The 16,292-nt window shown below is 47.1% G+C and overlaps 1 protein-coding gene across 1 annotated transcript in view; it reads left to right on the top strand.

The window, feature by feature from the left end:
• Positions 1-5,965: 5,965 nt before the first annotated feature.
• HPN (hepsin) overlaps positions 5,966-16,292 on the top strand; it is a 29,107-nt gene continuing 18,780 nt past the window's right edge. Inside the window, exons 1-4 of the mRNA XM_060257950.1 lie at positions 5,966-6,039; positions 11,910-12,011; positions 13,675-13,716; positions 14,750-14,879. Coding sequence (XP_060113933.1) covers positions 6,024-6,039; positions 11,910-12,011; positions 13,675-13,716; positions 14,750-14,879 — 290 coding nt within the window. The 5' untranslated portion in view covers positions 5,966-6,023. The remainder of the gene's footprint in view (positions 6,040-11,909; positions 12,012-13,674; positions 13,717-14,749; positions 14,880-16,292) is intronic.

The following is a 16,292-nucleotide window of genomic DNA, read 5'->3' as shown; positions in this document are numbered from 1 at the left end:
GCTGCCAAGTTTCTGGAATTCTTTGATGCGAATTAACTGTCAGCCGTGTTCTAGCACAAACTCCTGGCCCGTGAGATAACACATTCCTCACATTCTGCCTTAAATGATCTGAATTCATTCATTCATACTTACTCCTTGGCATGAGAAATCGGGGCAGGCTGGTGGATATTTATTCATTTAAAACATTATTAGCCGTCATTCTACCTGGCAGAGCTCAAAGTGTCTTAAGGTGAAAATAAAACAACAATGATTAAAAAAATACATAGAAGAACCACAATTTAACATTGCATTTTCCTGCATTGTGCAGGGGGTTGGACTAGATAATCCTGGAGTTACCTTCTAGCTCTATGATTCTATGATTTAGAATTGCTAATTAAAAAAAAATGACACCCCCCCCCACCAAATTTGTCAGATACAAATAACACTGCAGCTGGGCTAGGGAGACCTGTCACAAAGTCAGTAACAAAGCTCACTAGATGACAATGGTACAGTTTTCCTTGCAGGGGTACTGTGAAGGTGAAATGGTGCAGGAAATATGGCATGCTGAACTTCTTAGAAGAACACTTAGTTGGTCTTAAAGGTGCAACTCGACTCCTGTTTTGTTCAGCAGAATTAAAAGGTACTAAATCGATAGATAAAACTCTGTATGTGTTGCCCTGCATTCCTTAAAGGGAGGGTGGGATCTAATTGTGGGGGTTGCTTAATTGCCAATTAGGAGGCAGATTACAACCCACAACTAACCCACAAGTAAGCAGTGAAATGTTCCTGCTCCCTTTCCTGTTCCTTTAACCAAGGTGGTTTAAGGTTGTGGAGAGCTACTGTGATCTCAAGTTAAGCACCATCCCTCGAAAACGTGTATCGGTTTCCTTTTCAAAACGGTCGGATACGCTTACAAAAGTGCCTCGGCAGCCGCTCTCCAGGGACTCCGGCAGAGTCGGGCTGTTCCTGACAGCTGCTATCCAAGATTCTGTAACCAGAGATGGCAGGAATTGAACTCGGGGCCTTTGGCACGCCGTGGGTACATTGACCATGCAGCCACCTTTCCTTGTCTTGTTCCACTTCCAGGAGAGAGGCTAGGGCCCGCCTCTGAGGATGGAATAAGCTGTTTGGTTGGCTGGTAATATCTGTGGCCTCTTAGCCATGATCCCTAGTGTGAATCAGCCTGGAAAATGGAGACTGTAGGCATTTGTATAGCTGGGAATTTGTGGGTGGTGGGAGGTGCTGTCTAGTTGCAGCTGTAACATTTTCAAGGCAAGAGAGGAACAGAGGTAGCTTGCTATTCCCTGCCTCTGTGTAGCACCCTTGGACTTTCTTGGTGGCCTCCCATCCAAGTACTAACCACGACTAACCCTGTTTAGCGTCCAAGATCGCATAAGTTTGGCTAGCCTGTGACACCCAGGTCAGGTCAGGATCTTGTAAAGCACCTGAGATCTACCAGGGCATGGCATGAGCATGGTTGGGTGAAAAAGCTGGGCAACAGTTGAGTCTTAAAACCTGAAAAAGTCGAGGAAGGAGGTCACTGATGGGGAGAACCAACCATCATTGCTGGAGAAATGGACCAGGTGGTCCAGGGGCTCAATTGATGTCTAAGCTGATCTGTCCTTCACAGCCTAAGCCCAACACCTGCTTCTCTGATCACACCCTGATCTCACCTTCACCTTGGAATCTTGGCCGACAGTTGGACAAATACAGAACTGAGACTCCTTTTCCCTTTAGCATCTCTGAGTGAATGTGTATCACCTAGGGATGTAGTTTGAAGGGAAACTGCTCTGGTCTGCAGGAGAAGAGCTAGATTCAAGCCCAGCGGCTCCTTAGAAATTTCCAGGATATACGCTTTCGAGAATCAAAGTTCCTTTGGTCAGATAGTAATAGGACTGGAGATAGAGGGGTGTTTATATAAAGTTTTACTTTATATAAAGTAAAACTGTTTTCTTCTTCTGGTGAAGCAGACTCTGGGTAGCCATGCCCTGTTTTGTGTTTGCAGTGTAGGACCTCTTCGGTCCTTCTAGTCCAGGGGTGGCCAAATTTGCTTAACGTAAAGAGCCACATAGAATAAGCATCAGATGTTTGAGAGCCACAAGACATGAATGCTAGATGATTGAGAGAAGGAAGGAAGGAAGGAAAATAGATGGGGAGGGAGAGGTGGAAAGAAAACAACTTTATTTTGGATGCATTCTCCAAGCTGCCAGTTGGCTTGGCTTGGAGAAGTGATATAAAGAGAGAAATGCCTTCTCCAAGCCAGCTGATGGAGTGGTGGGGGCTTTGAGAGCCACACAATATGTGTGAAAGAGCCACATGTGGCTCCTGAGCCACAGTCTGGCCACTCCTGGACTAGTCCTTTAGCAAGAAGAGATTTAATTGAAGAATAGCTGGTAACAGTGTTTTGTGACAGAGATCTGTTGCTAGGATATCAGTGTCAGGAAATTAATTTTACCTTGGAATTCTGGTGTGTTAGTTCACAAATGACTCATCGGCTGTCTCAGACTCCTGAGGTAAAGAAAAAAAAGCAATTTAAAAGCTGTTGGCAAAACAATAAATTGCTGCAGATAGCTGTCCCCACCCTTCCCTGGAGCCATGTTTAAACTTTTAAAATCTAATTCTGAAAGCACAAATGAGAGAAATACGTCAAGTTACAGATCTGCTTGGACTAGGGTTGCCAGCTCTGAAGAGGGAAATTCCTGGAGATTTGGCAGAGGACCTTGAAGTGTTTGGGGTGTCTGAGGAGCAGAGAGACCTCAGAGGGCTATAATGCCACAGAGTGTGGTGCCCATGGATACTGTGGCACTCTCTACCACCTTTCCTGGTGCCTGCCAAGTGTTTTGAGAAGGGTTTTTTTTGTAGCAGGAACTCCTTTGCATATTAGGCCACACCTCCTGGAGCTTACGGTAGGCCCTGTACTAAGCTCTTGGAGGATTGGCTACATGAAGGGGATGTGGCCTGATATGCAAAGAAGTTCCTGCTACCAAAAAACCCTCTGGTTTTTGAGGAAGTGGGCAAGGCCAAGAAGGCCTTTTGCTCAGCAAGGCTTCTGACTACCTGCTGGAGTTTTGACTGGCTACGCTGATTTTTTTTTTTAAAAAAAAAATAAAAAATGCTACATTGGCAGCAGTGGCCACCACAGCACACCTATTGACACTCGTACTGAAGTTAAGCTGCAGCGATCATTTTGTGGCTAGCTCCACCTCTTGCGGCAGCCATTTTGTTGCTGTGTGTAGGTTGCTAGGTCTTACCTGGCTTCTAGTGGGGGGCCTCTGGGGTCTGTACCTGGATGTTCCTTCATGTGTGTGAAGCACATACATGTCGTAATGATGTCACATAGAGGTGATGTCGTTACATCATGCACGTTGAGTACACATTTTGGCCAAAACTGTATGGTTAACATAGAGTTTTTTTGCCAAAATGCTAGAGTGTCTGCATATGACGTGCCTGGCATGATGACATCGCACCAATGATGTCAATGCAGGAAGAGGTAGTTCAGGGGTTGGCCAGTGGGCGATTGGAGCCCCTGAAATCGGGGGGAACCCTGCCTGGACTGCAGAACTGGCAACTCTATGCCATGTTAGAATTCCAAACATGCCGACAGACTCAAAATGTTTGGGGATCCTTGCCACAGAGTCCACCCTCTAAAGCAGCCATTTCCTCCAGGGGAACTGATCTCTGTAGCCTGGAGATTGGTTGCATTTCCAGGAGACAATCTCTAGCCGCCACTGAAAGGCTGGCAGCTCAGATGAGTGTCAGGCCCAGCTCTTTGTCCATTTGGACACCTTTCTGGGTTTGCCACCATGCAACATGGATCCCCCAGAATTATAGCTTATCTTCAGACAACAGAGATTGGTTCCCTTGGAGAAAATGGATGCTTTGGGGGGCGTGGACTCTCTCGCATTGTACCCTACTGAGTTCCCTGTCATCCCACCCCCCAGTTTTCCAGGAGTTTCCCAACCTGCAGCTGACAACCCTACCCCCCATCTTCTGGCAACCCTGACTGAAGGGTTGGTGAGTTAGATCCAACTAGGGCTTTTTTTTGTGGCAGGAACTCCTTTGCATATTGATGTAGCCAATCCTCCTGGAGTTTACAGGGCTCTTCTTACAGGGCCTACTGTAAGCTCTTGGAGGACTGGCTACATCAGGAGTGTGTGGCCTAATATGCAAAGGAGTTCTTGCTACAAAAAAAGCCCTGGATCCAACCCACTCTGCCCTTCCCCAGCTTCTGCTATAAAAAACATTCTAGCGGCCGCCTCTTAAAAATGTGAGCCTCTTGCCAAAAGACACCCTTTGTGGCTCTAGGAATGATATTAAATGACCCGGATTAGTCCTAGAATGAGATTAACTCTCTTCTGCTATCTCTCTGGTATGTGGTGAGAGCAGAAAGGCACGTGTGTGTGTGGACATGGGTAGAAACCTTTCTGAGCCATTAGCGTCTAGAAGGACGCATTCCTCCGCTTTGTGTCCCCTTATTCCTGGGAGTTCTTCCACATTCTTCTGCAGGATTGGATGGTCCCCCCCCCCCGTAGCATCACATGGCTGCTCTGGCCCCAAGTCAGACTACAGCATTCCTTCCTCATCTGTACATCTTCCCTGTCCAGTTTGCAACATAGTTTCTAGTTTATTCAGGGCTTTTTTTTGTAGCAGGAACTTCTTTGCATATTAGGCCACACACCCCTGATGTAGCCAATCCTCCTGGAGCTTACAGTAGGCCCTGTACTGAGAGGCCTGTAAGCTCTTGGAGAATTAGCTACATCAAGGGTGTGTGGTCTAATATGCAAAGGAGTTTCTGCTACAAAAAAAAATATTCTGGTTTAATTCATTTTTGGGGGCATGTTGCAAGAATAATCATTACAACAGCCCAGTAGGGTAGGCTGGTAATAGTATTTTGAGATTGTAGACTGTAAGGGGAGAGGGCTGAGGCTGAGAACCAGTCGATTCCTTTATTCCTTTATAAGGTTGAGATTGAGACCAGAATTTTATCTATTTCATATCTATTTTTTTTATCCCACTCTTCTTCCAAGAAGTTCAGAGTGGTATCCATCATTATCCTCTCTGTTTTATCTGCACAACAACGGTAGGCTGAAAGGAAGCATCAGGCCCAAGGTCAGCCATTGACCTCTATGGCATAGTGGAGATTTGAACCAGGCCTTGCCTAGGCTTGCCAGCCTCCAGGTGGGGCCTGGAGATCTCCCACTGAGGTAGCCTGGAGGCAGAGATCAGCTCGCCCCAGAGAAAATGGCTGCTTTGAAGAGTGGACTCTACGGCACTGTACCATGCTGAGGCCCCTCCCCTCCCCAAATCCCGCCTTCTCCCAGATCCACTCCCAAAATCTCCAGGTATTTTCCAACCTAGACCTGGCAACCCTAGTCTTTTCATCTAACCCAGGGGTGTCAAACATGTGGCCTGGGGGAGAAATCAGGCCCTGGAGGGCTTCTATCAGGCCTGTGAGCAACTCACTGTTGTCTGCTTCCTTCTCCTTCTCTTGCTTCCTTCCGCATCACAAATTGCTTTGCCAGGCTTGCTCAATCGCACAGAAGCTACAGAGCAAAGCTCCTCCCTTGGGGAGGAAGTGGGGGAAGGAGAGCTAGCTTTGCCAGGCTCTCTCAATTGTACAGCAGAGCTACTGAGCCAAGCCTCTCTTCCTTCTGTTGGCTGAGGCTCAGCAAGCCAGTGAGGGTGCATTAGGCTGAGTGTGTGTGTTTTGTCTGTGTCCTTTATAAAGTTTATCTCTCCCCTACCTGGCATTATATTTTATGACACACTTGGCCTGTCCCGACAAGGCGAAGATCCGGCCGTCATAACAAGTAAGTTTGACACCCGTGCTCTAACCGCTACATTGTGCTGGCTCTTGTTTCCCAGCTCACCGCTTGTGTTCTAGTTGTCCTGACTCTGGCCTAAATAACTCAAGGCTTCTTGATGGTTGTGGTTCTTTTTTTCTCGTCCATAGGAGTTCCAGGTTGTTTCCAAGGTAACTGTCGTGGGGACTGGGATTTCTGAAGGAAGAACGTGCCGGGGATCGATCATTAACCAGTGCTGAAATGGCTGAAAAGGATGGTGAGCTGGATTTTGATTTTCAAAGGGTTCTTGGAATCTACCATTCCTTTCACCTGAATTACTGTGCCCCCCCCCCCCCCCACTCTTCAGCTAGAATAGGAATTAAACATTAACACCTCTGACTGCTTTGTACTGGCCTGGGGAAGGGAGCAAGGTCATTTATTCATTACGTGACCTTTCTGGGATCCTTTGACTTCACAGGTGGGCAAATTCCAAAGGGATTGTTTTAGATTGATGTGGCTGATTCTTCTTCAGAAGATGCCCACTGGTGGTATCTCTGTGGGTGACAACATGAACTGTATGGACAATGCAGCTTAACTGGGACTCTACTCCAGACTGTCCTTAGGGTAGAATGGAATCCAGCCCTGGCCTATTGCTTCCCTATGTTCTGTGCTGCCAGAACAATGGGTCTTTATGTTCACTTTAGAAATGTGTAACTTCCTCCTAGCAACAAATCCATAATATATAAGTATTAATATAGAATCATAGAGTTGGAAGGGACCTCCAGGGTCATCTAGTCCAACCCCTTGCACAATGCAGGAACTCACAAATACCTCCCTCTAAATTCACAGGATCTTCATTATTGTCAGATGGCCATCTAGCCTCTGTTTAAAAACCTCCAAGGAAGGAGAGCCCACCACCTCCCGAGGAAGCCGGTTCCACTGAGGAACTGCTCTAACTGTCAGGAAGTTCTTCCTAATGTTGAGCCGGAAACTCTTTTGATTTAATTTCAACCCACTGGTTCTGGTCCTGCCTTCTAGGGCTACAGAAAACAATTCCGCACTATCCTCTATATGACAGCCCTTCAAGTACTTGAAGATGGTGATCATATCACCTCTCAGCTGCCTCCTCTCCAGGCTAAACCTCCCCAGCTCCTTCAACCTTTCTTCACAGGACTTGGTCTCCAGACCCCTCACCATCTTCGTCGCCCTCCTCTGGACCCGTTCCAGCTTGTCTATATCATTCTTAAAATGTGGTGCCCAAAACTGAACACGATACTCCAGGTGAGGTCTTACCAGAGCAGAGTACGATAGCTTTAATCCATAATATGTAGAGCAGGGGTCATATGGGCAGGGTTGGCCCTATATGGCCTGGGACCTGTCTACCTCTGGGACTGCCTTTCCCCACATGAGCTCAGAGAGCACTATGTTCAAGCTTACAAAACCTCTTAACAATCCCCGGGCCAAAGGATGCTCAGCTGTCCATCACCAGGGCAAGAGCCTTTTCGGTGGTAGCCCCCTAATTGCTGGAATGCTCTCCCTGAAAACATCAGGGCCCTGCGGGACTTGCCACAATTCCGCAGGGCCTACAAGACAGAACTGTTTAAACAGGCTTTTACCATCTAATGGAGGCATCCAGTACTTCACCACCCCACAGCATTAATGTTTTAACCCGACCCAAACAGAAATGCAAGACGCTCAATAACATCACAGTAAACAGCGCTAATCAAGAATAAATAAAAACGCCACCTAGGGATTAAAATTGTATATGTTTAAGACATTTTAATAATTTATTGCAATTTTATTGTATTAATCTAATTGCTGTTTTAATTGTTGCTAGCCGCCCTGAGCCCATTGGGAGGGTGGGAAATAAAATAAAATAAAAATAGATTGTCTGGCACCCTAGGCAAGGCTAACTTCTGGTGCCCCCCCTCCCTGCACTGATAACATCACTGAGTCACATGGGGGTGCCCAGTTTTGCGCCCCCAGAAGGCCAGCGCCCTAGGCAATTGCCTAGTTTGCTTAGTGGCAGGGATGGGTCTGCATATGGAACTTTTGCCCAGCAGGGTTCTGATTGACCACTGGAGATATCATTGGCTGTGCAGAATAAAAGGCACCCTGTTAAACAGTTTCTGCCTGAAATGCCTGAACCACCTTAGGGTTCCCAATTCCCAGTTGGGGGCTGGGGATCCCCTGGTTTGAAGGCCCTGCCCCTGATTCAGCGCCATCAGAAAGCAGGGGCGGGGGAGAGAAATGTCTGCTAGGCACTCCATTATTCCCTATGCAGACTGATTCCCATAGGGTATAATGGAGAATTGTTCCATGGATATCTGGGGCTCTGGAGGGCTGTTTTTTGAGGTAGAGGCACCAGATTTTCAGCATAGCATCTGGGGCCTCTCCTCAAAATATCTGCCAAGTTTCAAGAAGATTGGACCAGGGTGTCCAATTCTATGAACCCCAAAAGAAGGTGCCCCATCCTTCATTATTTCCGATGGAGATAAGGCATTTAAAAGGTCTGCGGTCCCTTGAAATGTGATGGCCAGAACTCCCTTTGGAGTTCAGTCATGCTGGTCACATCCTTGCTCCCGGCTTCACCCCCAAAGTGGGTGAATTGAACCTGGCAACCCTAGCCTACCTTACAAAGCAGCCGTTTTCTCCAGGGCAATTGATCTCTGTAGTCCGGCAATCACTTGTAAAAAGTGGGAGATCTCCAGGCCCCGCCTGGAGGTTGGCAACCCTAGCCAGTCCCCAGCTGGAATCTGGCAACCGTGAGGGGAACTGATCCCCATACTCTGGAGAGCTGTTGCAATTCTAGGAGAGTTCCAGGCCTCACCTAGAGGTTGGCATCCCTAGTTTTTCCTTGAAGTTTGGGCTGTTTTAATGGGAGAAGTGGTGGCAAAATGCTGCAAGTCTAGCTATATCAGCCATCCCACCCGTCAGCTGGTGCGCACTTTCAATGCCAAAAGAAATCCTCCACCATACTGTTCCTCCAGTCATCTTTTCCTTATCTGCCAGATGGACAGAGACGAGTGAATGGACAAAACGATGCAAATAGCACTGGCCCTCTTTCTGTTTACAGCGGAACTTCCCAAAGGGAGCATGCCTGTATTTGTGTGTGTAGGTGTTGGGCTATGGGGAACAGATGTAACAAGGCAGGAACAAAAAGATTTTCTATTCACTTCACTTTTTAATTGGGACCTTGAGTGCCGTTCTTACATTGCCGGAATGAGTAATTTTTTTTTTTTGCAGAAGCGTTGGATTTTTTAAAATCTTTGAATTAATGACAACACAAGAAAGCAATCAACCAGTTATGGTCACCTTTGGAATTCTGAAGTTGTGTGGTGGGCGGATACAATCACAGGAGGTGGGACCAGCCGCATGAGCTACAGAGTCAATCAATTCTCCAGGGGTCATCACAAAACTTGCCAGGTCCCACTCAAGAAATATCTGGGGACTTTGGGGTGGAGCCAGGAGATATTGGGGTTGGAGCCAGGTGCAAGGGTGTGACAATCACAATTTAACTCTGAAGGGAGTTCTGGCCATCAAATTTAAAGGGACCGCACACCTTTTAAATGCTTTCCCTCAACTGGAAATAATGAAGGATAGGGGCACCTTCTTTTGGGACTCATAGTATTGGACCCCCAATTGGGGGATGTTTTGAGGAGAGGCGCTAGATGGCATGCTGAAAACTTGGTGCTTCTATCTCAAAAAACAGCCCCTCTAGAGCCCCAGGTACCCGCAGATCAATTTTCCATTTTAGCCTATAGGAATCGGTCTCTATAAGGTAACAGACACTTCCCTCCCTCCCCCTGCTTTCTGATAATTCTGCAGCGGAGGGGGGGGGCTTTAAACTGAGGCGATCCTCTGCCCCCACCTGGGGATTGACAACCCTAGCCCTACCTGACCCTCCCCAGTTTCTAAGAGTACTTGGCAGGCGCTGCAAAAAGTGTCGGTGGGTCCCACAGTCCTACAGGCATCATGCGGGGGGACGCCCGGTCTACTTCATCACTGAATTAAAATTGCCTTTTAGGTTTTCAGAATAACACAACTGCCCAGCGGCAGTTTAACAAACTAACAGCATTTGTTTCAATATGAACTTTAGTGAATTATACTTCAGTTTCTTTAGATATGTGGAGATCAAACTTGGAATCCTACTTAGGGGGGGGTGAGATTACAAGTAGGAGGAGGAGCCTGGATTTGTCTGAGAATTACAACGGATCTCCAGACTACAGAGATCAGTACCTAGGGTTCCCAGACTCCTGCCAGGGGCAAGGTATCCCCCTATTTCAGGGACCCCAACCCACCACCAAGCAACTGGCCAATGGGGGAGAGCTCCACCCCTGGTGCAGTGACATCACCCAATGACATTATCATGCTGGGCACATTGCCGGGGGGACACTTTATCACTTGGGGAAAAAACCTCTATGGTTACCACAGACCCTTTGACAGGATCAAGGTAAGACCAGCCAACCCTATCAATACCCCTGGAGAAAACGGCTGCTTTGGACAATGCACTGTTGCATTATACCCTACTGAAGTCCCTCCTCTCCCCAAATCCTGCCCTTCTAAGGTTGCCAGCCTCCAGGTGGGGCCTGGAAATCTCCTGCTTTTACAACTGATGTCTAGCTGGCAGAGATCAGCTCCCCTGGAGAAAATGGCTGCTTTAAAGGGTGGATTTTATGGCATCATACCCTTTTTCCAACAAGGACCTTCTCAGGCTCCATCCCCAACTCTCGAGGAACTTGCCAACTTTGGACAGGCCTCGTCTTGTGATATGACCTGAATTATATTCAGCAGCAAACTGAGTTTTCAGAAATCTGGTTTTCATTGAACAATAAATGTGAAGGTCAAGGAAGAAAGAGCAGACCCAAATATATATACATATCCAGGTTGCCAAACCAGTTCCATGCATCTCGGGGGATTAATAGAAGCCAGAACAGCTCTAGGACCTGACGCTCAAAAAACCAAGAGAAGGAAAGGGCGTGCCCACACTTTCCCTTTCTCTTGCAGCAGGAAGCTGAAAGAATAGCTCAAAGGTGTCACCTCCCCAGACTGCAAGAGCTATTGTTGCTTTGCCAACACGGCCTCTGCAGCTGGCAGACTTGCGGGGGGGGGGGGGGGAGGATTGCTCAGTCACCTGATGTCTCTGCACTTTGACGTGGAAGTCTGTGGGGTTCATCTGACATACATCTACTAGCTTGGGGGCCAGAGGGGGAGCTGTGTGAAGTCTGAAGCAACAAAACCAAACGGTCCTAATCAAGCTGCACACGACATGAGTTGTGCCTGTACAACACCCTTCCCACTTTCTGACTAGGATAAAAGGACTCTGAGATCTCCATTCCTGCTTGTGTCTGATGGAGGCAGCTCTGGTTCTCAAAAGCTTATCCAGTGATCTGTCTAATCTTCCACCCCTGCCCCCCCCCCCCTCCCCGAGCGGAGCAGTTCACATTCTGAGCAGAAGATAACTGCAGCCAGGGCTTTTTTTGTAGCAGGAACTCCTTTGCATATTGTAGCAAGTCCTCAAATACCTTACAGGACTCTTCTTACAGGGCCTACTGTAAGCTCTTGGAGGATTGGCTACATCAGGGGTGTGTGGCCTAATATGCAAAGGAGTTCCTGCTACAAAAAAAAGCCCTGACTACAGTGCCATGCCTCACTCTGAGGCTGTCTCCCTTTGCAGGGGAGGCAGCTTCAGAGCGAAGCCACTTTCTTCCGAGGCCGGCTAGGAAGCCGGGCTTGGAAGGAGAGCACAAACTGGCACGCAGTTCCTCTGCTCACAGCTTCCAGGATCTGTAACCGGGGAAGCTGAGAGCAGCGGAGCGGTGGGAGAGGGCACCTGAAGGCGCATGTAGGCAAGGTAGCGCTCAAGGTGGCCACCTACCTTACTGACTTCCACGTGCTGGCCCTCCCTCCCTCCCTTCCTTCCTTCTCTCAAACATCTGATGTTCATTTCTTGTGGCTCTCAAACATCTGATGTTTATTCCATGTGGTTCTTATCTTCAGTAAGTTTGGCTAGCCCATCCTACAGCTTGGCTAGATCTTGAGTTGCAGATCACCATCTACCAGTCAAATATCTGTCTTTTGACAATTGTTGTTGTTGCTATTAATACGATACTGTTGCTGGTTAGCCGTCTCTCCTGTTTCTTCCAGGAGGCCTTAAATCACAGGGCTGCTCTCTGTGCAAAGTGGTAGCTGTGACAGCCAGTGGCTTCCTACTGCTAGCTGGGATTGGAGCTGGAATCTGGGCTATTGGTGAGTCTCAGTCGCCAGTATCACTTTGCAAAGGTGAAATGGAGAAGGTGCCCATGTTCCCACAGCCATTTGCAATTCCCATCTTACCCAATCAGCCCGCTGCTATTATCCCATAGTGCCTTGGGTTTAGTAAGAGAGTACAGAGGATTTTTTTTTTTTAAAAAAGACTCTTTACTAAACTCTTTCTGCCTTGGAAGTACTGCAATAAAAACCAGTCAGTCTGTGCTGTGGGAAGTGCCACATTTACCTGAGGACCCTGAATATAACATGACCTTAGGGTTGCCAGAAATCCTCAGAGACTGGGGTGGTGGGATGGACTTGCCAAAATGGCTTCCTGTGATGTCATGACATCACTTCCGGCTGTGTTTGAAGGTGATGCCACCATGCAGCATGACACTCTAGGACAGTCCAGAATCCCTGACTTGGGGCCCCCGATCCTAGAGCATCCTGCAGTGTGATGACATCACTACACAGCAGACGTGATGACATGGGGTGCCATTTTGGCCCCCACCAATTTTCTTTTGCTGCCCTGTCGAAAAGCTGTGGGAGACCAAGGCAGAGGGTGATTGTGCTAGATGACCCCTCCACAAATACGATTTTTAAAAATTGCTGAACGTTATTGAATGCCAATGTAAGATGATCACCTTTTTTTCTGGAAAAGGCAAATAAACACACCATGGTGTGTTTTGGGCAAGCCTTTTCTTTCTGGAAAAAAGGGTGCCATAGCTCTCAAGAGGGAAATGGAGGAGAAACATACAAGTGCCCTCATGAACTTAATTGAGAATTTTGTTTCCAAGAAGATGTTCTGGAACTCTGTTCCGCTGCATTCCCTCTGGGCGGGGGGTGGGGGAAAGCCTTGGTCAGGGGTAAATTCAGTAATTTTGACACCAAATTACTACTAAATGTAAGCTAATCTTAGACCAGGAGGACTGTGTCCAGTGGTAATATTGGTGAAACACCCTTGTGAATGCATCATATTTAAAACCCAGCTATCTTTGGGGAGAATGGAAATTATGTACTAGAAGGGATGCACCTTATGGTCATCTAGGGAGGATCATGCCTCTGCGGTTGACCCCTTGCTTTGTGTTGAGAAGGGGCCCATGTTCACTCCATTTTACAAGGGCCTTTGGTAGTAGCTGATGAGGAAGCTGCTTCCCAGGACTGAAGAGGGAATCTCCCAGTCCACTCTAGGTGAGATGAACCAAGGTTCTTGACTTAGTACGTGGCACCTTCATACATTCTTATGATCCGGATGGTGGTGGCGGCTGCAAGCATAGACAACTTCAAGATAAGTTAACATGGATAAACATGGATCAGAGGTCCATCAGTGCCTGTTAGCCACAGCGTACTGTTGGAACTCTCTGTCTGGGGCAGTGATGCTCTATATTCTTGGTGCTTGGGGGAGGGCAACAATGGAAGAGCTTCTAGTGTCCTGGAGCCACTGATGGCACCTGTTTTTTTTTTTTAACTCTGTGTGACACAGAGTGTTGGACTGGATGAGCCATTGGCCTGATCTAGCATGACTTCTCTTATGTTCTTATGTCTGATGCAAGCGTGAATTCCTGCAGAAGATGGCTCTCTACCTGTCCTGCACCCCTCTTTCATTCCAGCCTTGTCTTGAATGGTGTTCTAACTTCACCCTTGTGTCTCTCCTCTGTTGCAGTGATGTCTGTGCTTGGGAGTGAAGGCGAGAGTCTGTATGTCGGTGAGTGTTCAGGGAGGGCTGCTGCTTCTTTAAAGGTAGGCCAGTGTCCCTGTGCCACTAATGAGCAGAAGGTGCAATCTGAACCCAGGATGTCCTGGCTTAATGTATTTATTTATGGTTACATTAATGTATTTCTGCCTTCCTTCATGCTTTTCACAGCATGGAAAGCGAGACCATGAGCTGATTTTGGGATGCACACTGTCCATTTATTAGCTTTTCAAATTGCATGTATCTATTTCTTGGCTTCATTTATACCTCGGAGTCCTCCACAGGAAAATATTGGCTGTGTGTAGCCATCAAGAAAGATATTGGCTGAGTTTAGACATAATACAAAACCCTGCCTTAACAAGATGGCTGTGGCTAGTGGGGTTGTCTGAATGTGAGCTGCTCTACTAACCATGGTTAACTAAGGCCTTTCAAAGCAGGGTCTTGTTGGCAGAGTAATTAACAAAGCCATAGTGCACAACCTGATTAAAGAGGATAAAGGTTTATTTAGGAACTAACCTACCTGATAGGAAAGAGGAGAGTCACAGGTAGGTTCCTAACTACATCTCTATCTGAGAGAGAGAGAGGAGACTGAATGTGGCATGAGAAGAAGGGAGAAATTGTCCTAACAATCTGGATACAGATGAGGAATGACACTTAACAGGAGAGAGAAGGTGCTGCCCTCCTATCTAATTGTCTTCCTGCTGCTCCCTTCAGGATCTTCTTCTCTTCTTTGTACACCAGACATTGTCTCTTCGAACAGGTCTGCGTTTGGTCTATTAACTGAAGTTAGTCTTGACTGTGGTTTTGTGTGATGTATGATTGCAAGCATCCTGAATGAATCCTTTCTCGTCCCCTGGCCCCAAAACAGGGAATGGGCACTGAATGAAGCAAGCCAGGGTTTGAGTGGTCTTCCTCAAACTGAATCCTGGTTTCCCCCAACTAAGAGCAGTTAAAAATGATGGCTTCACGTTCTATCAGAACTGTGGAAAGGGTGTGGGAAGAAAGGTGGAGGTAATACTTAATGCCACCTTGCTGTTCCCTGCAGTTCAGGTGAGCCCCGGAGACCAGCGCCTCACCCTGTATGATGAGAATGAAGGCAAGTGGAGGCTTCTGTGTTCATCTCCTGCTAATGCTCAAATGGCCACCTTGGGTTGCGAGGAAATGGGCTTTATCAGGTATGTGTGAGTGAGGCTGGGCTGCATGGGGTCAAGAATGAGGCTGAAGGGGTGAGATAGGGCTGCCAGCTCCAGGTTGGGACGTTCTTGGAGATTTGGGGGTGGAGCTTGGGGAAGGTGGGGTTTGGGAGGGGAGGGACCACAGCAGGGTAGAATTCCATAGTGTCCACCTCCCAAAGCAGTCATTTTCTCTGGGGCAATTGATCGCTGTTGTTGGGAGATCATTTGTAATTTCAGGAGATCCTCTCTAGGCCCCACCTGAAGTGGGCAACATAGTCGTTGGGGGGAAGCAGCAGGCAGGTACTACGGCTGCTGATTTTGTTTCTGGCCTGATCTTGTTGGCTCTCAGAAGCTAAGCAGGGTCAGCCTTGGGTGGGACTTGGATGGGGAGACCATTCAGAAACACGTAGGTTTGCTACACAGAGGCAGGCAACGGCAACCCACCGCTGAACATCTCTTGTCTTGAAAAACCTACAGGGTTGCCATAAGTTGGCTGGAACATGATGGCAAAGATAGCTAGATAGGAAGGTAGGTAGATAGGTAGGCTGGTAGGTTGATAGTTAGAAGAAGAAGAAGAGATTGGATTTTCATCCTGCTTTTCATTACCTGAAGGAGTCTCAAAACAGTTTACAATCTCTCTTTCCCTTCCCCTCCCCGCAACAGACACCCTGTGAGGTAGGTGGGACTGAGAGAGCTCTCCCAGAACTGCTCTTGAGCAGAACAGCTCTGAGAGAGCTATGACTGAGCCAAGGTCACCCAGCAGCTGCATGCGGAGGAGTGGGGAGCAAACCCAGTTCTCCCAGATAAGAGTCTGCACACTTAACCACTGCACCAAACTGAATGGATGGACAGACAGACAGACAGACCTGTAATCAGTCATGAAGAGATGAGTGGATTTGCAGTTCTGAACATCTGCAGGAAGCAGGATTTTTTTGGCTTTTTGAGGTGCAGAGTACCATGCTCTCCTTCTACCACCTCCTTACTGTGATAGATGGGGAGACTTAGGTAGCATAGTATATGGCAGCATAGTATATATTGATGTGAGCTCTACGAGCTTTATGTGTTTTATGTATTTTATATGTATTTTAAGTATTTTATTGTATAATTATAATTACTAATGTAATAATTACTAATGTAATAATTACTAATGTAATAATTACTAATGTAATAATTACTAATGTAATGGCAGCATAGTATATATTGATGTGAGCTCTACGAGCTTTATGTGTTTTATGTATTTTATATGTATTTTAAGTATTTTATTGTATAATTATAATTACTAATGTATTTTTAATATATTTAAATTGATTTTGTTGGTTTTATGTTGTAAGCCGCCCTGAGCCCGCCTCGGTGGGGTAGGGCGGGATATAAATCGAATTAAATAAATAAATAAATAGGTGGATGATCGGAGCT

Source organism: Heteronotia binoei, chromosome 17 (genome assembly GCF_032191835.1).
Source record: "Heteronotia binoei isolate CCM8104 ecotype False Entrance Well chromosome 17, APGP_CSIRO_Hbin_v1, whole genome shotgun sequence".
Classification (NCBI taxonomy): Eukaryota; Metazoa; Chordata; class Lepidosauria; order Squamata; family Gekkonidae; genus Heteronotia; species Heteronotia binoei.
Note: the sequence above shows the minus strand (reverse complement) of the source record. Positions and strands in the feature narration are given on the sequence as shown.